The following is a 26,575-nucleotide window of genomic DNA, read 5'->3' on the forward strand; positions in this document are numbered from 1 at the left end:
TCATGACTTCATTTTATGTAAATTTTCCAGTGTCTCATACATGAGTATTAGATATAAGGTCTAACATTTTTGCAAAGCACAAAACTCTCCCTGATGTGCTTCTGCTTACCTCTCTAGCTACATTTCCCATAATTTCGCATGCACAATTCATTAATATGTAGTTCTTTCTTGCCTCTACATATGGGTGTTCTCTCTGCCTTAAGTAACATCCCCTATTTCCAAAGAACTCCTACTCAAATTCCTAGTCAGGCTTCATGGCAGTCTGCCAGTCCCCAGTGCTGAAAACTAAACAATATAAAACCCGAGTCAGGCGCCCCTCATCTTGCAATCTTCTCTGGCTCCCACCCAGGCAGAGGCCAATCACGGCTTCCTCAGGGCTACCAGTGTGCCTGAACACATCCCTGTTATTGTAGTAACATTACAAACTATTTGTAATTTGTCTCCCTTTGTAGAGTGTAAGCAGTCTGAGGGACACAATCCTTGGCATACAGTAGGTGCTCTGTGTTTGGTTAACCAAATAACAAGCAAGTGACCAAAACAGAGCAAGAGGTGATGAGCTGGACTGCCAGATAAGTGTAATAGGCTGAGGTGGGGTTTAATCCTCCAGCCAGTGTCTCTGAAACATTACCAAAAGGGCAAACTGGGAAGAATTGAATTCACCACAAGAAGAAATTCAATCTATATATGTTCAAGTTTTATTACAAAGTATGATGGGCAGAAAATACGGTACTTCTTATACAGGAGGCTGAAACAGAATGAAAGGGTGAAAATTAGGTTTAATATACTTAGGAAACAAGAACTAAAGTCATAGAAACACTCCACTTTCAAGTGCCTTTGAAGTGGCCTTCAGTGGAGATCCTCAGTGTGGTTTCACAGCACAGTGTTATAATTTTATTACAAGCCCTGTGTACAATCAGTCCTGTGAAAATAATATTCATAAAAGAAAAACAGTTACAGTACAGTTCTGTAAGGGGCAGCTTCCTCTCCACCTGACAAGGGGATGCCACAAAACCTACAGGATAGAGGGAAATTTTAGATATATAACAAGAAAATAAGTTCAGACATACTAGGCTAATGGGCACAGAAAGACTGGTTAGATAACATTTTAGGGAACAAGAAATCTCCATTTTCTACATCGAGGCTTATACAATCATGCTACAAATTCACACTTGGTGGGGAACAAGGCAAAATCACTGTCAGAGGGGTCATAAAATACACAGGAACCAAAGCAAGTGATTTATACTGGACTAAAGCAATTCAAAGCTTCAGCTCAACATTTTTCATAACACACTGTATACTACAATCAACCCAAGATGAGAACCTTTCTTTTAAATAGTAGATGTGACCATAAGTTCATCTTCACTGGTTTGTCCCAAATGTGGGTGCTTGTATGTTTTCCAGCTGTCACACAAACTGTCACCATCTTCCTTCTAGAGTCCAACTTTCTTTAGCTTATTTGTTTCTGGTGTGACATACCAGTCCAAGCCTCTTTCAGAAGGCACCTGCATGTTTCCATTTTTAAAAACTGACAACCAGATAAAGCAGTCCAAAAGGACCTGGCCCATCCCATGTAGCCACATATTTGACTTTGACCATTAGCAGCAATGACAACAGTGGGAGGATAGGGTGAGGTGGGTGAGATGGGCAAGGTGCAACATAAGACACTCTCAGCAGTGGCACAGCCAGCACAAAGAAGATGACTCTTGGAAAGCCTGGCCCAGATTCACCTTGCTTTGCTCAGCTCAGTTCTCTTCCCAGAAAACTCAACCTAAGCATCAATCATGACCCTCTTTCCTCATCCTGGAGTGTAGACAGTAAAGGGAAAAGGCTCTACTTCAATTTTCTGTGTTTGGGTCAGTTCTCTACCCCAAAGCAGACAGACCAGAGATGTCACATTCTTAAAATGGGGAAGTGAAGGGCAATCTAGAAGCCCTCCCACATTTGGTAAACCCTGCAGTTCTTGTATGTCCTTAGAGCCTAGGATTCTAGAGTCTAGGCTGCAGCAGGGAGAAGGTTCAATAGTGGAAAGGTAAGGGGTAGAAAAAAGAAAACAAAAAGGAGGAGGGAAATATGACTGCTTATCACCTCTGTGCAATACAATCAAGAAGAACCATGGTCTGGAATGGTCACAGGACATGCAATGCTTGTGGATTCTTATCACCCACCAGACATTGCCTATGGCTGCCTGCTGCAGGGAGGGGCCCCCTCTGACCTGAGCCATCATCCTGTCTCATAGCTACCCAGCACCACTGATTGGTCCAGAAAGGCAGACTTCACGTTCAATACTGCTCAGGGGCGAGTTTAACAAGTGTGGGTAGAGCTCTTAGCTGTTTCAGGATGAGGGCAGCCTCATTCCACAGCCACAAAACACTCTCTGAATCCCTACTTCAGATCTGAAATGCCCTCTAACATTTCCTCCTTTCATCCACAGAAACACCACTTTTTCCCATGTCCAAAATTTCCTCCTAAAATTTCAACTATTGTAAACACATTGTAGGACTCTGAATTTTTTTTGTTGTTGTTCTTCCTGAATCTTAGCCAATTTTCTGAGCTGAACCTGATTCTATATGGAATTCTCACCAGTCATCAAATATCATTTCTCTTCAAGTCCTAACCTTGCAGGCTCATTCCTCCCTGGAAGGAGAGGACTTCAACTTCCTGAGTCCATCATTCAAGCCCCTGAATGCCTTGGACTCACCAGCTTGGCTCTCTGATTGTTAAGAGACCTGAGGTCCAACTGACTCAGCATTCCACCCTTCCTTGGAAGCAAAGACACCTGAAGCTCAGCCTGCCAAGATACGTCAAAGGGCCATCACAGCTACCAGAGCTCAGAGATGCCTCTGTGGCCTCCCTAGCGAAGTCCTAGCAGCATCTCAAGAAGAACAGATCAGGAGCCCCCTTGTTGACTGTCATTTTGAGAACCAAAACCAATTAAAGAGATCTGCTTTAGAAACTAAAACTTTAAGACTTTCTACATCCTCACACTACAGAAATCCCCACCTCACCCATAAGGCCATGTTCCTGATGGGAGGGTGAGAGACCTGGATCTTTAAAATACCAGTAACCTGGCAACTGTGTGTATATGTGTTTGCTAAGAGAAGCAAGAGTGAAGTCTCAATTTTGTTCCAAGTGGGCCACAGAAGAATAGGACTGCACTTCAGGGCCTTCAGCAAAATGACAGGTCTGGAAGTCCATAGGGCAAGGAGGGAAAAAAACATGAGAAGTAAGTGGTTTCCTGGGAAAATAGCTATCTCATCAAAATCTATTTTAATAACTATTGCTAATTATATTTTCTGAATTACTATTTTTGAGTTCCAGTTAATAAATCTCCTTGCCACTCAGACCAGGTTTAAGTCCACAGTGGAAGCTGGGCATGGTGGTGTGTGCCTGTAGTCCTAGCCACTTGGGAGGCTAAGTTTGAGACCAGCTTGGGCAACATAGCAAAACCCTGTCTCAAAAAAAAAAAAAAAAAAAAAAAAAGAACTCAGTAGAGATAGGCCATCCCCAGCAAGACCAGCCCTTGCTATCACTTTGCAGATTCTCTCCACAGAAAGAAACTGGGGGCAATAGCCATCAGCTGGACTTGCTACCTTTAGAGAAGATCCCATAACCACTAGCAAACACAATTAAAAGCAGAGAAGGAGGGTCAACCAAGAATTGCTCACTCTACATCTTCAAATGATACAATGCAAAGCTGGTGGTAAATGCAGAAAAGTCAACCTCAAGTAGATGGCCAAACAGATCCCCAAATCAGAATGATAAAGTAAGAAGGTCAAAGCTGAAATATCCCAACTAGAAAAGGCTCTCCTATGGGACAAGCCCCTGTGTGGTAAAGCAAGCTATGACTTTTGGCATACTACTCCATCAGCTGTGGAAAAGAAAGACAACCATAAGAGTTTAAGGGCTCAGAAGAATGAAATTAACATTTACTTTTTGGTGAGATCCCAAGAAGACAAAACCACTGGCCTCTAGACCTGCTACTCTCCTAATCTCAGACAAGCAACTCAGTCTAAAAAACCTTCAGGCACTTGGTAGAGCCTGACAAGCTAGGTGAACTCTCCTCAGAGCACATTACAAACTGTGCCCACCCTAAGGGCTCATCCAAAGTTGGAATTACACACAAGCCTCTTCTGTGAAACCCGTTCATGTAACGGAAACTGACATTTGTGACCTGTAAGTCAACAAAGACAACTTCAGACTACAAGTCCAATACTGCTCAGAGGGTAAACTGGGTGAAGGTGAGTTTGACAGATAAGGGTAGATCTCTTAGCTGGCTGACCCTGGAGCCTGTGATTCTTTTATGGCTATTTACTTGATGGCCTGGGATCATCACAGCAGATTAGTCCATCCCTTATGAACTGCCTGTATCCCCTACTCTAATGATCTCACTCAAGGTCAGACGCATGGACTGTCTCTCAGGAAGGTACTTGCTCAGAGCACTCAATCCAGAGGGGCCAATATCCCATCAGGCACAGGAAGCTCAAGAAACCAATACCCAAGTTCAGCTTAGAGATCATTCCTGCCTCTCATTCATTTCTGAAATGGAGCAGCCCAGGGTTTACGTCTGGAGGGAAAAACAGACTCTGAAACTGGGTACTGAAAACATAATGTCAATTCAGTTTTCCTGAAACAATTCCCCTTTAGCCTGGTCCTTCCAGGTACCTGACTATCTCAGTTCTAACAAGTGCCCAAAGGTACCTAATAGGGCCTGACACAAGAATTTCAGAGTGTAACAGAGGCCTCCTACATCTGTCCTGGAGCCCAGAAAGGCCTTGAAAAGGGCCAGGTTGAGAAAAGGTTGAGGAGTCAGTGGACTTCAGAGCACCAGGCAGTTTGAGATTCCTGGTAGGATATATGCCACTCAAGCAGTGACTCAGGAAGGTAAACTGCTCATGGGATCAAGGACCCAGTACCCATTCCAGGCACTGAGGGAAAAAAGAAAGGTGCAAAAACAGAGGACTATGAAACAAAGGAAGAAACCAGGAAGAATGGAATTCTTTTCATAAAAAAATTAGCCTGATAGATAAAAAATACACAAAGTGAGATTTGTTGAAGACACTGATACCAGGAGAAAAGACAACTTTGAATTTGTTCCCGCTTAAGTGCTAACATGGACATGGATGGGGAAGACATGGACTGCTGCCTTGGGCAGCAAACAGATAGAGACAGCTAGGGCAGATGGATACAACAGAGCCAGTGCTCATTAACACAACAGATGACAAACAAATATACAGAAATGTTTAATTGAGGCAGCAAAGGAGAAGAAGAAAGGAGAGAAAACAGTAAAACTCAGCCCTGGGCTGAGGAGGAGCCACATAGCACTGAGTCCGGCACAGAGAGTGAGGGGTGACTGGCCGGGAACTCCTAGAGCAGCTTTTGGAAACAGTGGGTGCAAAGCAACAATACACATACTGGCCACTGGAAACATGTTTCTTCTTACTTGGGGTGGGGCAGAGACGGGAAACACAGAGGCCCCTGCCTTGTGGGTGAGGTGCCACCAACACTACACTCGGAGTATCTCCAGGCAGTTGTTGTAGCAGATGGCAATCCAGTCGGGCTGAGTGGATGCCCATTGCACATTGTTGATCTCTCCTTCGGCTGTGTAGGCCAGGATAGGGTCCTCAATGGCCCGGGGCATTTGCTGGATGTCCCAGATGAGAGCCTGATGGTCATCCGCTAGGGACAAAGAAAGTGAGCAAACAGTGTCACAACTCAGGCAATGGGTAATGAGTCACAGCTGACAAAGCAATGCCTGTGAGGAAGGTTTTGTTTTAAGACCCTTTTTTATACATGAGGAAACAGTTTCAGAAACGTTAAGGCACTTGCCCAAAGTCATACAGCTATGCAGTCAGTGAGTGGCAAGCTCAGGTCTAGCCTTTATTCCAGGTCACATATGTCCTCAGGCCCCATGCACATTGCACCAGGGTTAGGACATTAGATCAGGACTAAATGAGCACCTCTCATTGGGCTCAGGCATCAGGAGAGGGCAAAGGGATAAAAAGGATCCCAAAAGAGGAAGTCATTTTCAGCCACTAAAAAATACCTAAGTGATTAAAGATCCCGCTCTCATGATTCAATGTAATGTGAATATGAGCCTTTGAAAATGACTAGAAGGAAATCTATCAAAACGATGATGATGGTAACATTAGAAAGACTAGGTTATCTCTACTCTTCTCCATTTCCTAAGTGAACTGTAATGTGGTCACATTACTTTTTATTTGGTACTGGGGGCTGAAACCAGGATGCTTTACCCCTGAGCTACATCCCCAGTCCTTTTTATATTTTGAGACCGAGTCTTGCTAAGTTGCCAAGGCTGGCTTCATATCTGCAATCCTTCTGTCTCAGCTTCCCAAACTGTGGGATTATAGGCTCATGCCAAGCTGATCACAGAACTTTTATAACCAAAGTAAAAAACTTTTGAGAGAAAAAAAAGCAAGGACCTTCACATCATCCATCCTGATGTGAAAGCCAGTCTTAGATATACAAGGAATCTGAATAAACTGATAGACTAGGCTAACGATGGGCAACACTGGTCTCTTATCAAGTCCATGTAACATGGGCAAGGTATAAGATCCCTTTCCTGGGAACAAGAGATCTGAGGTATTGCTTCAAACCCTCAGTCATCTAAAGCCCTGAGATCCTGTCCTTAATGCTCAATAAAGTACTCTTAAGCAACAGCTCTTTCAATGGAAGGGTCTCAAAACAAGTACAGCAAACACACAGCAGGGAGCCAGGCGGAGGCACACTGTTAGAACAGAAGGTATGGCATCTGCCAAGCCAGTACTACTCTCTATGAATGAAAAGTGACACTTTTTTCTTCCTTTTCCCTCCCTATCCATACTCCAGGACAAAAAGAGGGAAGTAATGAAGAAGGCAGACCATGACATGGGGTTTAGAAGGTGGCAGCAGCCTCCAAGTGGTCCTCAATGAGATGTGAAGCCATGAGCAGAGGGCTATAATTGAGAAATGCTTCCTGCTAGTCAAATTAATACTATGATAGCAGAAAGCCATCAATCCTCGATGCTTCTTTGGCTATATAATGGATAAAATTCATCATAAGGCTAGTAATTATTGAGGAGAAGAAAAAGTATGGTAGAAGGAAGCCTGATGGGCTGGGCATGGTGTAGCACATGCCTGTAACCCCAGTGGCTCAGGAGAGTAAGGTGGAGGATGGCAAGTTTAAAGCACTTAGTGAGTCCCTGTCTCAAAATAAAAAATAAAAAGGGTTGGGGATGTGGCTCAGTCGTTAAGTACCCTTGGATTCAATCCCTACCACGCACCCCCGCCTACCCAATACACATACACAAAGCCTGATGCACTGGGGAAAAAAAAGAAGAATGCTGTGGGACTGGAGTAGAATCCTGTTGCATAAAATAATGGGATGTGTGCTCATATTTGGGGGTATGTATATGCTTGTATACACCAAAAGGGTCCAGAAGAAGACACCAACTGTTGTTAAAAGTCACCTATAAAGAGTGTGGTTCAGAGGTGGAAATTGATACAGCAAGGAGAAAAAAATGACTTTTACCTTCTTATTATACCTCTGCATTATTTTCTGTCTTTTTTTTTTTTTTTGGTGCTGGGGATTGAAGCCATGTGAGGCAAGCACTCTACCAACTGAGCTTATCCTCAGTTCCCATTTTCATTTTTAATAATAGACTTGCATTATTTCTAGAATAAAAGTTACACTGACAACCATCATGTTTTTAAGGGATACTCTTTTTGGTCTGCAAAAATGGTGAAATGAGAACTGTAAGTCACATGATACTGATCATGCAAGGTTATGTGCTCTTCAATACATTCAGAGCTTCCTGCAGATTTGTTATTGTGAAGGTAGGAAGTCTTGACAGTTCCAAAGATTCTATTACACCCAAGAGGGATGCCTCTTCTTGAACATGAATTCCCTGTGTGAACCTAAGTTTCCCAGGGGACTTTGAGGCACAGCCTCCCCTGTATTATTTAATATTTTTTTAGTTGTAGATGAACACAATACCTTTATTAATTTATCTTTTTTATGTGGTGCTGAGGATCAAATCTAGTGCCTCTCATGTGCTAGAAAAGTGTCTACCACTGAACTACAACCCCATATTATATTTATATTAATAAATACTTTATTAATTTTAATTATATTTTAACAAATACAAATTTAATATTTATATTTATTAATATAAATATCAAATATATTTATATTTTAATATAAAATTTCATTAGTATATGGATAATGCTCAGATCTCCACTGAGGGTAAAGATGATCTGGAAATGTGGAGAGGCTCCTGATAAGTTAGTTACTTTGTGTACATCTCTTAAAACTAACCTTGACAAACAGTATGGATTATATTCCTAAGAACCCAAGAGTCAAAGATTCTTCACTACCGCTTGTTAATTTCTCCCCATCACGGTTACCTGCAGTGCAGATGTGGCAGGATGAATGTGGGGCCCAAGCAATGCCATTGACACATGCTCGGTGGTTGTTTAACCTGGCAACAGGTGTGCAGGGAACTCGGACATCCAGAATCACCACCTGTAGAAATACAAGCAAAATGCCCAGGAACTGCAAGGTGTGAAAGAAAAAAAGAAGAAACAAGCAAAACACACTATACACACAATTTTTTTAACATAACTGTTCGTTTGTGGATTTAAATAATATTAAAGGCAGATTTCCCAAGGGTTGAGGAATAAGAAAATAAAGAACAAAAAAAGGCCCTATTTTGAACAACATCAAGCCTTGAGACTGATAAGAAAGGGGAAAAGGAGGAGTAGGTAACGTGAATTGACAACACCAAACCCCAGTAGGTGCTTAAGATTTTATTTTTTTCTCTGTGCAGAACTGGGGATTGCACCCTGGCTGTGTGCATGCCAGGCAAGAGCTCTACTACTGTGGCTCCTGGTAGGTGCTTATGGTAAGAATTCTGTGCATCTCAGCTAGGCAGAATGAGAGCCTCACCAAAACAGAAGTTGAAATGTAAGAAGTCTGAGGTATCCACTTCACCAAACCAAGGTAACTACTGCATCATCTCTACCAACAACCTACTCCTTTCATCAAGTCACTGTCATTTCTATATCTGCTTGCTGAAGTCAGATGGGGAAAACTGCCTGTTTTTCACTCACCCTATAAACATAAATGATTTGGTTTGCTTTATAGATTCTGCTTGTTTTGGTCCCAACTCCAATTCTTCAGATTAGTAGAAGATCTTAACAAAGTCCTTGTTCTTGATCTTGGTATTATTAACATTTTGGGTAGGATGACACTTTATTGGGAACTAGCCTCTGCGTTGTATGATGTTATCAGCATCCCTGATTTCTATCCACTAGATGCAGGAGTACTAACTGCCTCCCACCGTGTGTGACAACCAAAAATGTCTCCAAATATTTCCCAAGATCACCTGGGTACAAAATTGCCATCAGCTGAGAACCAGTCTTCTAAAGATATACTAAGAAGTGATGGAGTTAGGTGGCAGGGCCTATGTGAGCCTGCATGGTATGCTCACCTCCATTCCATCCATGGCCATGGTGGCCAGATAGTTAGGGTCCTGCTTGTTCCAGCAGAGGCGAAGAAGTGGGTGATGCTGTGGGTCTTCATAAATGATGGTGCTGTGTTCCAGATGGCGGAGGTCAAACATCCGCACTGAGCCATCGGCACCCACAGAGGCAAACATATCCCTGCCACCCCCAGCTCGGCTAAACGCAATATCATAGACCTGTTGATGAGGAAAAAACTTCAGTCAGATTCAGATCTGTTGCCTCCTTTTCCTGTATCAGGGAAATTTTTTTCATATGAACCCCAGCTCAAAACACCGAAGCAGATAAATAAGCCCAAATGGTGTCTGTTGAGTATTGGAACCCAGAGCTCTGACACCCTTTCCAAGTCCTGATTTCTAAGTCTTCTTCCTCCAACACCTGTGATAAAACAAAAGGCACATACCCTGGCAATCAACATAGTACAAATAACTCTGAACAAGAATTCAATATACATAGGCTCAGTGGAAGTCAGAGCCAATGGCTATCTTCTGCCACACTCCAAGACTGAGACACTTATTTCCTGGGTTCTGGTGGCTTTCACTTGTAGGAAATCACAGGCAGGTCCATGACCACATTATGGTTAAGGTCATGAATGTGAGAGGTGAAAGCCAGCCCTCCTGTGGCTACTTAACAGCAGTAAAGCTGGTTCTGTTATGACACCTGGACTTAAGATTCATTTGCAAGAAACATGTAATAGCAATTTTGAATCATGAGAGACTCAGGTTTTCCTATATTCACAAAAGTTTAGGATCACTCTCTTGCCCTAAGACATGTTTTTCTTCTCCTAGAGGGCTTACGTTCATAAATGAATGAATACAGGTTTTTTGTGTTTATAATTTGCTGCAAACATTGTATACCACTAATGCCTATGAGGAAACAGAGAGACAGCAATGGGGAACTTCAAAGAAAGAGAGGGACTGAGAGAGACAGATAACGCCAGCACCAGATGAGTGGAGAGAGACAGAAAAACAAATGCCAACCAAAACCAACCCTCTATAGTCAAGATAACAACGACAGCTGACTTCTAGGGAGACATGGGTGGAATTTCTCTCTAGACACTGCAGCTCCCGCCCTCCTAAGATTCTGCCTACTGAGGGACATTGCCAAAGGAGTATCTATTTCTATCCAACCTCTTTAGTTCCTTTCTCTCTGGCTGACTGTGAAGAAATTATGCTTTTCTATGGCAGAGATTTAGAGTGGTTCAAAAGGGACCTGGGTCAGTTATCAATAGGAGGCACCCAGGTCTAACACACCTGAACCTCAAGGCTTTGTCAAGTGCTGTCCAGCTACTTTAAGACAGACATGTTTAGCAGTATGTGTGCGCTATAGTGCCAGCTCTAGTTAACTCTTGGGGACAGAGACACAGGGGCCCAGGGACAGTGAGGCTCAGTAACAAAAATCGATCAGTTTTGAGTGATTTGTTTCTTCATTCTCCATCTGTATGATTAATCAGAAACAAAAGGACAGTAACAATTCCCTAACATACTAAACCTTCCTCTACTATGATTTGCCAAGTAGCCACAAAGCCTTCCAATGAGTCTTTATTTAGACAGAGAGGTGGACTGAGAGAAATCAAAGATTCTAAGAAGTATTTCTGTTTAATTCAGAGTCACCATCCTTGGGTTCATTCTGTCAAGGCCAGAGCATTGGGCCAGGGCCTGTATGCAAAGATCCATTCCTGGTTCTCCCCCAGGTGCTCCTCTTTGTACCATAGGGAACTGATTCCTACAGGTTAAGTTTGGCAGTCCCAAGCTGTGGGCTGCTTCTGACTGGTTCAACCACAGGAGGCCTTGTGGGAAACGGATGGTGGAAAATAGAGAAGCTAAGTATTTTTTCCTCCTCTCCCTGTTCTTAGAAGCATTTCTGCCAGGTAAACTCAGCCCTTGGGCTCCAGGAACCCTGCCTCCTCCTTTGCCACCTTTGGTCTACAGGCAGTGTCAGCTTCCTACTACTCTTAGCTCAATTATTCACTGTTGCCTCTGTAGGTTCTCAGCTTAAACAGCATCTATGGAAGCAATTCCCTGGCTTGAGGCCTCCCAGTTCAAATATCAGAGTAATTGCCATCTCTGGGTTGAATCTAACAGAGAACAGTGAGCGAGGCTGTCACATAACTAAAATGCAGCATTGTTCCACATGATGCCCAAGATGGTTTCCAGAAGTTCCTCACTAATCCTTTCTGTAGAACAAACCTTCATATGATTAGCAGGAGTCAAGTCCAGTAGTCTTTATAACGAATCTTATGTTTAGAAGTACAGAAGCCTGAAGAATGATTCCTTACTAAAAATGATAACCTGATTGTCACCATCCTAGTCTCTTGTCAACCTCAAGTTTCTGGCATAAGGTTAAGGCATTTTTTTCCCCCTTTTGGCCACACTGGGGACTGACTGCAGGGCCTTACCTCACATTATTTTTGTTTTTTTCCTATACAAATATTAATATCCCTAGGTAGGTAAGGGAGAATAGAAAAGGAAACACGACCTCCAGGAAATCAGACAGGAGCATGGAATGGCTCTGGAAAGAAAAATTTATGACCATTTCCCCAAATCATCAAAGGAATGCTTTTACTAAAATATAATCACCAATAGCTTTTCTTTTCTTTTTTTTTTTAAGAGAGAATTTTTTAATATTTATTTTTTAGTTTTCGGCGGACACACATCTTTGTTTGTATGTGGTGCTGAGGATTGAACCCGGGCCGCACACATGCCAGGCGAGCGCGCTACTGCTTGAGCCACATCCCCAGCCCCCACCAACAGCTTTTCTGACAGATTAAAAGTACAAGATTAATAAAACCTTTTTAGACCAAAAAAAAAAACAAAACTGGAAAATTAGGTTGGTCTGTCAAGAAATAACCTTTTACTGCCTCCCTTCCCTCCAACAAATGCTATTAAGTTTTGAGGCAAGTATTACTCTAAGATTATTTTTAATCACATCAGTTTCCATTGTGTCTGTAAGGGACTTCATTATTTTAAAAAAAAAACAACTTTTGGGGAGGCTGAGGCATGAGGATCCCAATATGGTTGAGGCCACCTTAGGAAACATAGTTGATACCCTGTTTCAAAGAAATTTTAAAAAGGCTGGGATAGGGCTAAGGTTGTGGCTCAGTGGCAGAATGCTGCTTGCCTCACACATGTGAGGCACTGGGTTCAATCTTCAGCACCACATGAAAATAAATAAACAAAATAAATATATTGTGTCCATGTATAACTTTAAAAATATTTACAAAAAAAGAAGGCTGGAATATAGCTCAGCGGTGGAACATTTGCCTGGCATACAAAGGGCCCTAGATTCAACCCCCAGTACCCAGGTGGGGTGGAACCCCCCAAACCCCAGTAACCTTTGGTATGAAAAGAAAAATGATAAAACTATAGAATAAGTCATTCATATCAGTCAAAAAATTCATTAGTTGCTGGGCATGCTGGCTCGTGCCTATAATCCCAGCGATTTGGGAGGCTGAAGCAGAAGGATCACAAGTTGCTTCAGCAAATCAGTAAGGCCCTGTCAAAATATAAAAAATAAAAAGGGCTGTGGATTTGGCTTTGGGATTAAGTGTCCCTGGTTCAATCTCTAGTCTCAAAAAAAAAAAAAAAAAAAAGCATTAGTTCACAACATATCTGCTGTTTTGACACATTACTGTTTTTAATTTAGACAAGCATATTGGCATTATGATCTTCTATGTAACAAGCACAATAGTGAGAGAACAGCCTGACCTCTCACATACAGATACAGAACACATTTGAGGAAAGAAGAAAGTGTCATTACCTCTTTGTCATGTGCGATCAGCTGGGTCTTCACATGGCCAGACACAAGATTCACTCGCCCCAACACCTGCCCTGTCTCCAGTCCCCAGATGGTGCAAGTTGTGTCGATGCTTGAGGTACCTGCAAATACCACTTCAAGTGAGAGGCTGCCAGGAGTGAGGTTCTCCTTGCACACTTGGGGAGTGAGGTGCACACTTCCCTCCTGCTCATCTGCTTGGCCCAGCAGACAAGATGCCACAAATACTTTCTTAGCACAGGGAGGGTCAAATATAAAATTATTAACTCACGACCTTAGATTTTAACAAGAGACAAGACATATACACATAGAAAGCTCAATTCTATATAGAGGAGTTAATAACTATATTCCATATTTAGCCTATTTCTCACTTGGCCAGTTTTAGGATGATGTACTTAACGGGCTGGGGGTATACCTCAGTGTTACACCATGCATAAGGCCTTGGGTTCTATTTCCAGCACTGCAAAAATGAAGCGGGGGGGGGGGGGAACGACACGACACAGGGACGGGCACAGTGTTATATATGAGAATATGTATCTCTGCTTTTTCAAACTGGACTACATGCTTCCTAACTTCTTTACCTAAAAGATAAGGATCCACCTCATTCCAGTCAAAGGAGGTCAGTGGGGCACAGAAATCCGAGTTCTTGTTATTGTTTAGCAAACATTCCAGCCTAGTCTCTGTTTCTCCAACCTAAAGGGAGGGGAGAAAAAATCAACCAGTCTTATCTTAACCAACAAAACAAAACAAAACCCTGTTTAGGTAGTACCTTGGTAAATCTAAGACATGAAGGAAAACATTTCAGCATAAAGAATGAGAAACTTCCTAAATGCCACATTATTTCAAACTTTCTCCTCTACCCAACTTTGCTTTCAAAATTTTCTTCCCTGCATCTTTTCAGAGGGGTCTTCTCACTTGGCTCTACTCAGAATCTTGGCATCTTGCCTGCTAGACACAATGCCCAAGGCTACTAAGGATGTTGCTGATGGTAAGCTAAGCAAAGGGGCAGGAGTGCTCCAAGACCCACTCACTTCATTTATTAGACTCAATGGCCTGGTATTTGGTTTAATTTACTCAAAAGTATCTTGGTTGTCAAAAAAATAAGAGCCCTGACACCCACTGAGAGCTGTTCAAGTCATATCAGGTTAATTAACTAAGCCTCAGTTTTCAAGGCTGACTACAGCCAGCAGTAAGACTCATGGAATCTTATTAGAAAATCTGCTGAGCCAAACAAGGTCAGGCCAGATAAGCTGCACTTGCTTCTCCCTTGCTAAAATGACACTTGCCTCTAGTCCATCCATTCTCTATGATTCCACACTAACAGCTGACAGTAAGAAAGCCCATTTGTCTGGCTGCTAATGAAGCATCTGCTTACCCTCCACACTCGGAGATAGTCACCACTTGTCGCCAGTAGGTCTGGATAGACGCCCTTTGTGTCAGGGATCCACATGAGTTTTGTGGTGGGATATGGATGGTCAAAGGTGTTTCGGCAAATAAACTCCGAACTTTCCTCATCTAAACCAACAAGCTGAACCTGCAACATAACAAAGTTGAGCCACATAAGCTTTTTTTTTTTTTCCTTCCTTTCTTCTCTTTTTCCTTTTTTTTGATGCTAGGGACTGACCTGAGTGACATTCTACCTAGAACTTTTTATTTTGAGACAGGGTCTCACTAAGTTGCCCAGGGTGGCCTCAAACTTGTGATCCTCCTGTCTCAAGCTTCCCAGTCTTTAGGATTACCAGTGTGTGCCACCACACCCCAGCCAGCATAAGCATTTGTTCTTTTGGAGAGGTATCAAATACATCAGATCCCTAGCCAGTGATAGAAATCTTGACCCTGTATTATACTTAACTCAGAGTAAGAAATTATTACATTGAGAGGGCACTTAGACAAACCATCCCACTGCCAGACAGAAAAATCAGACCCAGAAGGTTCCATTACATTCAATACTGCAAAGCCAGTATTAGAGACAGAGAAGTTCTCAATACATGTTCTCTGACTCCCAATCCTACACTCTTGACCTCAAATCACAAAACTGCATTATCTGTTCAGCTGGATGTTACTTAAAAATAGTCAGGGAGAAGAAGTGCTTTTGACTGGAAATGCGGTGGGCATCTGGTGCTTAGAAGCCAGGTATATCAAACACCTTGTGCAGTCTCTTACAGCAAATTATGACCCACTAAAAAGTCAACAATGCACAATCCTCACTCTCACCCCCAACTTTAACAATGGTTAGTTACAGGTTTATACATAAGGGTTTGTGAATGAGTATTTGAGAATCCAAACCACTGTGAGTGGCAAAAATAGTGGCATCACTGATAAGAAGACCCACCTAGTTCTGGCTACTTTTGCTTAGAGTCAGTTTTCCACCATTAATTTCTATCTTCTCCTGTCAAACTCAATCTGGTTCAATGCGAAATGACACTCACATACATTTGCTTACAAATTTTTAACTCAAAGACAGAATGGTGGGATAAGAGGAAAAGCACTAACCATAGAGCAGAAACAAAATTCCTTGTCTTTCTGGTCTTAGTTTTAGATACCTATACATACTCTCCCCAAATTAGGTTTAGGTACATAAATAAATTCACTCAAGTGTACAGTTCCGTGACTTTTGGTCAACATACACAGTTATGTAACTCCCACAACAATTAAGATATAAACACTTCTACCAGCTAGGTATAGTGGCTCATGCCTATAATCCCAATGACTCAGGAAGTTAAGGCAAGAGGATCACAAGTTCAAGATCAGCCTGGACAACTTAACAAAACCCCATCTCAAAAAAAATAAAATAAAAACAAATACAAAGCTGTCTGAGTGATAGAGTCCTCCTAGATTCAACCCGAGTAACCCCATTCCACACACAAAAAGAACACTTCCACCAACTCGAAAAGTTCTCTCTGGCTTCTTAGCAGACAACTTGGTTATATTTTCTTCCATATTTCAAGCTGTGCACTTAGGCAAGAGTCTTACTTAATGTGAATGTTTCATTTATGCAACCTAGTATCATTTCCCAGAGACCTCATATGTTTGCACCAAATTGTGTTTTATTCTCAAACAGACCCAAGCTCTTCTATTCCCAGTTGCCATCCAGATATGAGAAGAATAACACTTGGCTCTAACTTTGGTTTGAATTTTTGTTCAGATACTCAAACATTTAAATTTGACAAAAGAGAACATGAGTTCTCTGTGAATAAATTCACATAATACAGAATAAAATGATAAAGTCTCCTATTAACTTCACCACCGATTTTGATTCTACTTATTGACCGTAACAAATTCTATTTATGACAGTTCTACATTGAGAAAACATTATGTGAGGTATTTTTCCAAATGTTTCTCTATGTATTTGTATGTGTACAGGTCTGGTGTTTTTGTTTTTTAATATTTTTATTTATTTATATATGGCGGTGAGAATGGAACCCAGTGCCTCACACATGCTTGATGCTAGGCAAGCACTGAGCTACTACAACTCCAGCACCCCCCCACCCCCGCTTTTTTTTTTTTTTGATGGTGCTAAGGATTGAACACATAGCTTTGTGCATTCAAGGCAAGTACTCTACCAACTGAACTATATCCCCAGCCCTTGTTTTGTTTTTCTAAGCATAGATTTGGTACATAAAATTTATTCTGCAACTTGGTTTTAACAACTTGTCTTGAAATATTTTCCTGTGTCTGTACAAGATAGTGCCATCTCACTCTTCTACAGCAGATTATGATAAGCACACCATAATATTAACTATTGTTATTTTGATTGTATCCCATTGCTTTGTTATTATAAACAGTTCTATAATGAATAAATATCCTTATTCATTTATCTTTGTACACATGTACAAATGCTTTTGTTGGATATCCCTAGAAGCAGTTGTTATATCACATTATTCCTTCTATCAGTCTTCAAAAAGGTTACTTTCATTTATACTTTTATCAACAGTACACGAGAGTGCTAATTTCCCCATTCGAATGAAAAATGGCCATTTTCCAACATTGTACTATTGACTATTTTTGAGTAACAATAATTAATATCTGAGAGCATATGATGAGCCATCTGTAAGCACTAGAAATGCTTTATGTGAATCACCTCATTTAATCGTCTCAATATCATGAAGTAGTTACACTTCCAGAAGAGTATGCAGAGGAAAAGAAAGTTGAAGTACCTTGGCCAAGATTTAGAACATCTGTCCAATTTCCTACTGGATTGTTTATCTTTTTCTTACTGATTTGTAGAAACTTATAGATGGTTATTCTGCCTTTATCTCTTACATGTTTCCTTTGGTAAATTAGCCCATAAAACTCCAGGGGTAAGCACCTATTTGGAGGTAGTCTCTGACTATATTTTCAATATTTTCCATCATTTCAAAAATTATTCAGGTTTTCTACTTATTAAGAAAATTTGGCAGTACTTGTTTTCTTATATTTCATCTAGATTTTCCACTGTGCTATGACAAATTGTTAATAGCAATCTTACTCTTTAAACTTCTCTCTCCCTACTCCATATTTCCACTCGTGCACCAAAAGAAGAATGTGTTCCTGCCCCTCTTCCCCCTGGGGAGAATACTTAGGGTGAGGGGTCCTGATCTTTCATCCCAACTAGTAACTAGCTCCACTCAATGGAGGAAGAATTGTTGAAGTGATAGCAAAAACCTGAGTTGGGCCTGTGGGCATGTCTCCCTGGTGAACCTGACCACTCTCCCTTAGGCATACCCCACAGAACTCTTGCTTACTCTTCCAGGCAAATCAGTCTTCTCAGAATGCCTGTGTCCATCATCTACTCCAGTTTCTCAGAACCTACAACTTCTGGGGGAGCTCAAGTTGGATCTGTCCTTGAAATAGAAGTAAAACTTCAGAAAAGTCTCACTTCAGCTTCAAGGCCAAAGTGCATTTTTCCAACGTAGTTTACCAGGACGCAACACTACATTAGAGGTGATTAATCAGTTAATAATAGTGAAGCTGTTTCCCTTTTGACGACTATAATTTTTTTAAATATTTATTTTTTAGGTGTAGATGGACACAACACAATACCTTTATTTTTATGTGGTGCTGAGGATTGAACCCGGGTCCTGTCCTGTTAGGCGACTGCTCTACCACTGAACTACAATTCCAGCCCCACGATATGATTTGAATGTAATTTCTTTGATAAGAAGTTCCCATCCATGGGCTGGAGTTGCAGTTCAGGGGTAGAGTGCTTACCTAGCATGTGTGAGGCACTGGTTTGTTGACAACTAAAAAAATATTTTTAAAAAAGTCCCCTTGGCTGGGGATATGGCTCAAGTAGTAGTGTGCTCTTCTGGCATGCGTGAGACACTGGGTTCAATTCCCAGCATCACATAAAACTAAAATAAAGATATTGTGTCCACCTAAAGCTAAAAAAATAAATATTAAAAAAAAAAAAAGTCCCGGGGCTGGAGTTGTGGTTCAGTGGTAGAATGCTCACCGAGTATGCATGAGGCACTGGGTTCAATCCTCAGCACCACATAAATGTAAAATAAAGATATCGTATCCACCTAGAACTAAAAATAATAATAAAATAAAATAAATTTTAAAAAAAGTCCCCAACCAAAAAAGGGGGTGACTGGTAAAAATTTAGATACCAAGAATTCTATTCCTGAACCCTTTAGCATCATTTTCTTTCTTGCTCTTTGTGGGTGGGGGTGGGGGTGGGGTTTCCTGGGGAGTGAACCCAGAGGCCCCTTACCACTGAGTCACATCTCCAGCCCCTTTTATTTTTATGTTGAGACTGAATCTTGCTAAGCTGTTTAGAGCCTCACTATATTACTGAGGATGACCTTGAACTTGTGATACTCCTGCCTTAGCCTCCCAAGTTACTGGGATTATAGGCATGAGCCATGCCATGATGCCCAGCTGCTTTTACCCTTTATGTGACTTTGGGTGATTTAGCATATCTTATAAATATCCTCATTTTCCCATGAATTTTGATATGTAGCATTTTTTCCTGGTCTGTTGATTTCTTCTTCTTCTTTTTTTTTTTTTGTCAGTTGATTCCCCCCTAACTTTAAAAAGAAATTTAAGACATAATCAATAATTTTCATAAACTGGTTTATCTTTTTATTTTTTATGTTAGGTTATTTTTGGGGGGTACCAGGAATTGAATTCAGGGGTACTTAACCACTGAACTACATCTCCAGCCAGCCCTTTTTATTTTTTATTTTGAGACAGGGTCTTGCTAAGTTGCTTAAGGCCTCACTAAGTTACTAAGGCTTGAGGCTGGCTTTGAACTTTCGATCCTCCTGCCTCAGCCTCCCAAGCTGCTGGGATTACAGGTATGTACCACCACACCTGGCTGGGCTACCTTTTTATTTACTTATGTATTTAGTTGTAGACAGACATAATATTTTATTTATTTTTGTTGTGGTGAGGATTGAACCCAGTGCCTCACATGTGCTAGGCAAGTATTCTACCAAAGAGCTACAACCCTGGCCCTGGGTTACCTTTTTAAAAACTCCATGAGCATGCACACTGGAGATTGAACCCAGAGCTTCAATACTAAGCATGCACTGCTCCAGCCCCTTGTCGGTTGTAATTTTAACAATGTAAAGTATTTTCTTTTGTTCCAACTTTTTTTTTGCCTTGCTTTTAATTCTATCTGAAGTTAATATTATCAGGCCTGATTTCTTATAAGAGATCTTGCTTTTTTGTTGTTTGTCATTCATTCCTTTCTCTTTATTTCCTTTTAAGTCATACTATGATTTAATTATTTTTAAATCATTTAAAAACATTTAATTAATGTTAACTGTTTTACTAGTTATATTTACAAAAGGTATAATATTTGAAAGGCACAAAAGCAACAACAGTGAAATTAAGGCCCTACATCCTAGCTCCCCTTCCTGGATAAGTCAACATTCCCCATCTCTTATGTATCCCTTCCACACATGAACATATATAGGTATGCATGTGGATGTGTGCATTTTTTTTTACATGAATGGCAGTTTGTAATATGCTATTCTGCACATTGTTTTCTTCACTCAATGGTTTTTTAAATGTTCCATATTAGTATATGTAAAGCTAATCCATTCTTTTTTTTTTTTTTTTTTTTTGGCAGGGTGGTACTGGGGATTGAACTCAGGGGCACTCTACCACTGAGCCACATTCCCAGCCCTGATTTGTATTTTATTTAAAGACAGGGTCTCACTGAATTACTTAGCAACTTGCGGTTGCTGAGGCTGGCTTTGAACTTGCAATCCTCTTGTCTCAGCCTCTGGAGCTGTTGGGATTCTGGGGTGTGCCACTACACCCGGCTAATCCATTCTTTAAATAACTGCAAGGATGTACCACAATTTATTCAATAATTTCTTTAATATTTTAATATTTTATGCTTACAAATAATGCTAAAATGAGTATCTCTGCACATTTCAACCATGTAAGCATAGCTGTAGTGTGAATTCCCACAAGTGAAACTACAGGGTTGAAGGTAATTCCATTTTAAATTTTGATACCAACTGCTACTTGACCTCCATGGTGGCCAAGAGAAACTACACATATACTCAATGTGTGTTAATAAGGTTTTAGATTTTCCTTTATCTAGCTGAAACTTTCCTTTTTCTTATGAGGTTCAGTTACATTTTTTTATACCTTTATTTATTTGTTTTTATGTGGTGCTGAGGATCAAACCCAGTGCTTCACATGCAAAGCAAATACTCTACCAACTGAGTTACAACCCCAGACCCATCAGTTCTACATATGCTTAAGAATCATTTATATATCCTTTTCTGGGAAGTATTCATATTTGCTTCCCCTTTTCTATTGATTTACTGAGTTGTAACTTGCTGATGTTTATATATTAAAAGATGTGTGGTCTACAATGTTACATGTAGTTTTTCAATGTCACTTATTTTTTTACTGTGTGGGGTTAATTGGTTTTGCCGAAAGTATTTTATTCTTATATGGTATTGTTCATTCCCACTTTTATGCTTTCTCACGCTGTGATTACAAAATTCTTCCATGCTCTATAGTTGTATACTCACATTTTTTTTTTTATTCATCTGGAATTCCAGTATAAGGTTTAAGACAGAGAATTTTTTTTCCTAGTCTCAATGCCACTGATTTTTCATTATTCATATTGCACCATCTTTTTGCACAGACAAAATTTCTTTATGCATTCTGAGTTCATTTCTAGAGTCTCTTCTGTTCATTTGTTAATCCTTGCAGTACTACCAAACTATCTTAATAACTACAGCCTTATAGTTACAGTTTGTTGTTGTTTTTTTAACATCTTGGTGGTTAATGTCCCGCCTCCTTCATTGCTCTTCCTTTTCTGAAGTTTTCTGACAATATGTGCATGTTTGTAAAATGCCTGTGTAGAATTAATTAATCAGTTTACCCTGGTTCTAAAAAAATTATTTTTTAAATTATGGTATTTTTAACAGGGATCACATGAAGTTTATGGACATGGATACTGATGCTAAGCTTTTCTAGCGTCTACCTTTCCATTTTTCGAGCCTTGTCTCATGTTCGTAAGCATTATTTTTTCCAGGTACTTATAGTAAAACACAATCCTACAATATTTTTAGATCTGTAAACATTACTCCATTGCCTCTGTTAACAAATGTAGTTAGCCTAACATCTTTTCCCCTTCTTAAAGAGGACTTGAGCACTTTGACTAGATGTTCAAAGAATTCTTTCTTCATTCTTAAAGTGCAGAAAATTTCCTACAATGTTTCAGTGCCAATTGCTTTTTGATAATTTTTCTTAAGACTCTGTATGAACTTATTACTTCAAATCTCTACCTCTGAATTCCTCTTTAACTATGTATTTGAGCTTTTGATTTTATTTCTTTGGTTCTCTCCTTCAGGGAAATCATTACACCTAAGTTAGATCTTCTTTCTTTTTTTAAAAAAAATATTTATTTTTTAGTTGTAGTTTGACACAATACCTTTATTCCATTCTGCTGCAAATGACTCACATGTAGGTCAGCATGAACAAGCAGAAGAAACCGAAGAAGCAGAAGAAGAAGCCCCTTTATTGTATATAGCAGTCTTTATATAGTATTGTGAACAAAGAAGGCAGCATTCCAACAGCAATGAATCAGGTTTTTAAGTTAGCTAAACATAGTATACAGAAGTAACTTACTAATCAGAAGTAACCTGCTTCTCATGGATTAATCTACTCTTGGGCCGGAGCATTCTGAGCTCTGCTTTTTGTTAAGAACAGATAAAAATTTTTCTCAGAGCCCTCCTAGCCCACTTGGCAGAACATCCTGTTTGCAGGCAAAGCTCCGTCAAGATAGCAGAGAGTCACCTTATCTAAACCTTGGTGGAACATCCCATTTGCAAGCAAGGTCTGCCATGATTGTGGGGCTCTCCTTTGCAAGTAGCTCACAGTCACCTTATCTAAACCTTGGCGGAACATCCAGCTTGCAGGCAAGCTCCATCAAGGACAGCAAGTATCTCATTTTCAAGCATGCTCGAAGTCACATTCATTTATTTTTATGTGGTGCTGAGGATTGAACCCAAGGCCCTGCTCGAGCTAGGTGAGCACTCTACCGCTGAGCCACAATCCCAGCCCCTAGATCTTCTTTCTTTTTGACCTCTATTACATTCTAATGGTTAACTTCTCTCATTTTAAAATATTTATCCTCTTTATTCTTTTGTTTTTGACAGCTTGTATTTACCTTTATTGTTTCAATGTGGCTTTGCATCCTGTGATAATTTTAGTTTTCTCTTCTACTTTTCTGTGCTCTGCCGGTTCCATTTTCTCCTGTCACTGTGCCTTATTTTACTTTATCTACTGTATCTCTGCTCAGAGTTTTGAATTTTTTTTTTTAAGTTCTTTGAATTCTGTGGCAAGATTGGCCATCATTTTTTTAGCTGAGGTGAAACACTATTCTAAGTGAGGGTACTATGAGACACTTGTTTCCACTTGCCCATCCTTTCTTATAGTATCTTTCTGTAGCTTTCATACTGGTTCCTTTCCAATGAGACAGGTTCTTCCCAGATGATTTGAAGGAAGCTCTTGTGGAAGGGAGGCCAGGGCCATGGTCAAGTTAGCAAAACACAAGAAGCCTTTGCATCTCCTTAGTCAAAAGAGAGGTGAGGTGCCACCATGCTGCTCGTAGTTCAACCTCTCTTCCTTCTGCCTCATAGAAGAGGCAGCACACCAATATGTCTTCTCGTACACTTAGCTCCCCCCCCCGCTTTTGTTTAATATCTTTATTTTTTTATTTATATGTGGTGTTGAGGATCAGACCCAGTACCTCACACTTGGTAGGCAAGCACTCTACCTCTGAACCACAACCCCTGCCCAGCTTAGATTCCTTCCTATCCCAGGTGTTTTCACTGTCCCAGAGGATTGATTCTGTCCATCAAATCCTATTTTGAAGAACTGTAGCTGTTCTGATTTTGGAATCTGCAGTCACAGATTTCTGCGGTCACTGCCCTTCTTTCTCAGTATTTTCCCATAGCCATTAGCCTTCCTTACATAGTGTGGAAGCATACAGAAAAAAATAAACCTGACTTAAGTGGTTGACACCTAAGTCTTTCTCTGCCTTTTTCTCCACAGTATTTCCTGCCCTCTTGCTAAGTGTCTTTTATCTCCTACCTCCAGTGCCTTTCTGCAACATTGTTCCACAACACTTTACCCAACATGTGAAATGAAAGTCCCTAAAGAGAAAAGGCTGCAAAGCAGGATCATTTTACTCAGGTTTGTTTGTTTTAATATTTATATTTTAGTTGTAGTTGGACACAATACCTTCATTTTATTTATTTATTTTTATGTGGTGTTGAGGATCGAACCCAGGGCTTCACATGTGCTAGGAAAACACTCTACTGCTGAGCCACAACCCCAGCCCTTTACTCAGGTTTTTTTGTTTTAAGGTACTGGAGATTGAGCCTAGGACCTTGAACATGTTAGGCAAGCACTCAACGACCAAGCTACCTCCCCAGCCCCAACTTATTATTTTTTAAAAATATTTTTAGTTGTAGTTGGAATTAATAACTTTATTTATTCTTTCATGTGCTGCTGAGGATCGAACCCAGTGCTTCATACGTGCAAGGCAAGTGCTCTACCACTGAGCCACAACCCCAGCTCCATCCCCAGCTCATTTAAAACTAATGGCACCTACCTATAATCCCAGCTAATCAGGAGATTGAAGCAGGAAGATTGCCAAGTTGGAAACCAGCTTCTTCAACTTAATGAGACCCTGTCTCAAAATAAAAAAGGGCTGGGAATATAGCTCAGGGGTAAAGTTTCCCTAGGTTCAACCCCTGTTACTGCAAAATAAATACATAAATAAATATTGTCTAGGGGCTGGGGATGTGGCTCAAGCAGTAGCGCACTCATCTGGCATGCATGCGGCCTGGGTTCGATCCTCAGCACCACATACAAACAAAGATGTTGTGTCCGCCGAGAACTAAAAAATAAATATTAAAATTCTCTCTAAATAAATAAATATTGTCTGATGTCTTCTAAAAATCAAATATGGAATATAAAATACCCCTTGAAAGCATGATCACAGCTTCACTTTCACAAAGAACATAAATTACACATTATTCATACCTATGTTTTTTTCAAAGTATTATTATTTACCTAGTTTGTTATTATAAGCTCCTGGAGAAAACTGTGTATTAGACTTTAATACATATACAGTTAGCACAGAACACAAAGGAATGTATGTGAGTATAGTCTTTAAACCAGCTCTCAAGTTATCCAGTTCAGCACAACTCCAGCCATGGCACCATTTCCCCACAATTGTTAACATAACCAAAATCAACTACAGCAGAATTCTGAGGGTATAAACCAGCTTTTCCTGGTCTTTTCCACTTGTCCTCCCTTCAAACCTATTCCTGATTTTTACTCTAGGGCAGTGCCTGCAGATACCTAAGACCTGCCCTATCAAATTTTTAAGATGAATTCTGGTACTACAGCCCTTTGGTTCCTGACTCAGAGACTGACCAGTCAGTCCTGGCAGCAAGGCCTCAGGCATGCCAGACTATCTCCAGAAGAGATTCAGTCCTTATTCAATCAAAGCATCTCCAGTAGTCTAGGGAACGAGGTTAGAGCAAAAAACAATATATTCAGTGATCCCATGGGGGAATCAGTCCTCTCACTGACTAGAAAAAGGAAGGGGGAAGTAAAACCAAAAGAGTTTAATGTTTTAAACTTCCTTGCTGACAGAAGACCAGAGACTGGAGGAACACTTTTGCCAGGGCCTGGCAGAACATGGTAAATTTCTAAATATCTGTCAAAATTACTGACAAGTACTAAAACACATTCTTTTCATTGCTTTTGATCTCTCATCTGCTGATGAAGGCTACAGAAGTTTTCCAAGTATGATCCCTGTGCTTAAAACATGTATACATGTTCAGTACATACTTGTTCAATTAATGAGTAAATGAATGAGAATGGACTGCCGCAAATACTGAAAGATGAAAAATCATATACCAGTGTCAAATATACCAAATATATAAAGTAACTCTGCATTAAAAATTTCAGAGGAAGCAACACAGACTGACAAGGCAAATGTTTATCTGTGAGTACTGCAGGTATAAGGTGATTGCACACAGACACACTTCAGAAAGCATCAGGTATTACCAACAGTCTTTTTCCTTGAAAATGTTCTCCACATGCTTAAGAGCTCAAGTGCTAAGTTAGTTAAATATTAGGGAAAAATAAATCCCAACCACTCTGCCAACTTTATTCAAAACCAATCCTGAAACATGTGCCTAAGAGAAAAGCCCAAGAACTGCTACCTTTCTTTTTCTAATAAAAGAAGGGGAAAACCACCTGCCTAGACCAGATACTGTTAAAACTCAAAAGAAATGTAAAATTCTTGTATCAGAGTTACTGTGGGCAAGCCAGGTAGAACAAGAGAACATGGGCTTAAAGTAATATACTATGCTACCAGGAGTATGACTATGTGAAACTGGAAGATCAAAAAATGGGCTGGGATCAGAAATTTTCCCCTAGGTCTTTAAAGACAGGGAATGAACATAATGACACTTTATGGTACCTTTCTGATATATAAAAGTAGATTTACCCCACATACATACAGTTCTCCTTGAACATATTTCAATTACAGACAGTAATGATGATGATTAAAAAACAGCTAACATTTCTATAAGGTTTACTCCATGTCAGGTAGAATTCTTAAATCCACTACATATATTTATAACTCACATAATGTTCCAAACAAATTTATAAGGTAATAAAATGAACTTATTACCCTCATTTTACAGATGAGGAAAATGAGGCATAGAGGATAATTTGCCCAAAGGCCACACAAAACTGAGAAGCAGTAAGATGAAAATCACAATTCATGGGGCCAGGG

General features: G+C 40.3%; 1 protein-coding gene across 2 annotated transcripts in view; it reads right to left on the reverse strand.

Annotated features, from left to right (window-relative positions):
• Positions 1–672: 672 nt before the first annotated feature.
• Positions 673–26,575, reverse strand: part of Dcaf7 (DDB1 and CUL4 associated factor 7) — a 30,117-nt gene continuing 4,214 nt past the window's right edge. Inside the window, exons 2-8 of one of the 2 annotated variants that reach the window (XR_257835.4) lie at positions 14,669–14,827; positions 13,875–13,986; positions 13,279–13,397; positions 9,489–9,698; positions 8,404–8,521; positions 5,441–5,676; positions 673–745 (exon numbers count right to left, since the gene is read on the reverse strand). Coding sequence is in view for 1 of the 2 variants with exons in the window: in XM_005328191.5 (XP_005328248.1) it covers positions 5,504–5,676; positions 8,404–8,521; positions 9,489–9,698; positions 13,279–13,397; positions 13,875–13,986; positions 14,669–14,827 (891 nt within the window). In the remaining variant the exon portion in view is untranslated. Of the gene's footprint in view, positions 5,677–8,403; positions 8,522–9,488; positions 9,699–13,278; positions 13,398–13,874; positions 13,987–14,668; positions 14,828–26,575 lie in introns of both variants that reach the window. The other variant, XM_005328191.5, reaches the window with a different exon arrangement.

The sequence above is a fragment of the Ictidomys tridecemlineatus genome, chromosome 3 (assembly GCF_052094955.1).
Source record: "Ictidomys tridecemlineatus isolate mIctTri1 chromosome 3, mIctTri1.hap1, whole genome shotgun sequence".
NCBI lineage: Eukaryota > Metazoa > Chordata > Mammalia > Rodentia > Sciuridae > Ictidomys > Ictidomys tridecemlineatus.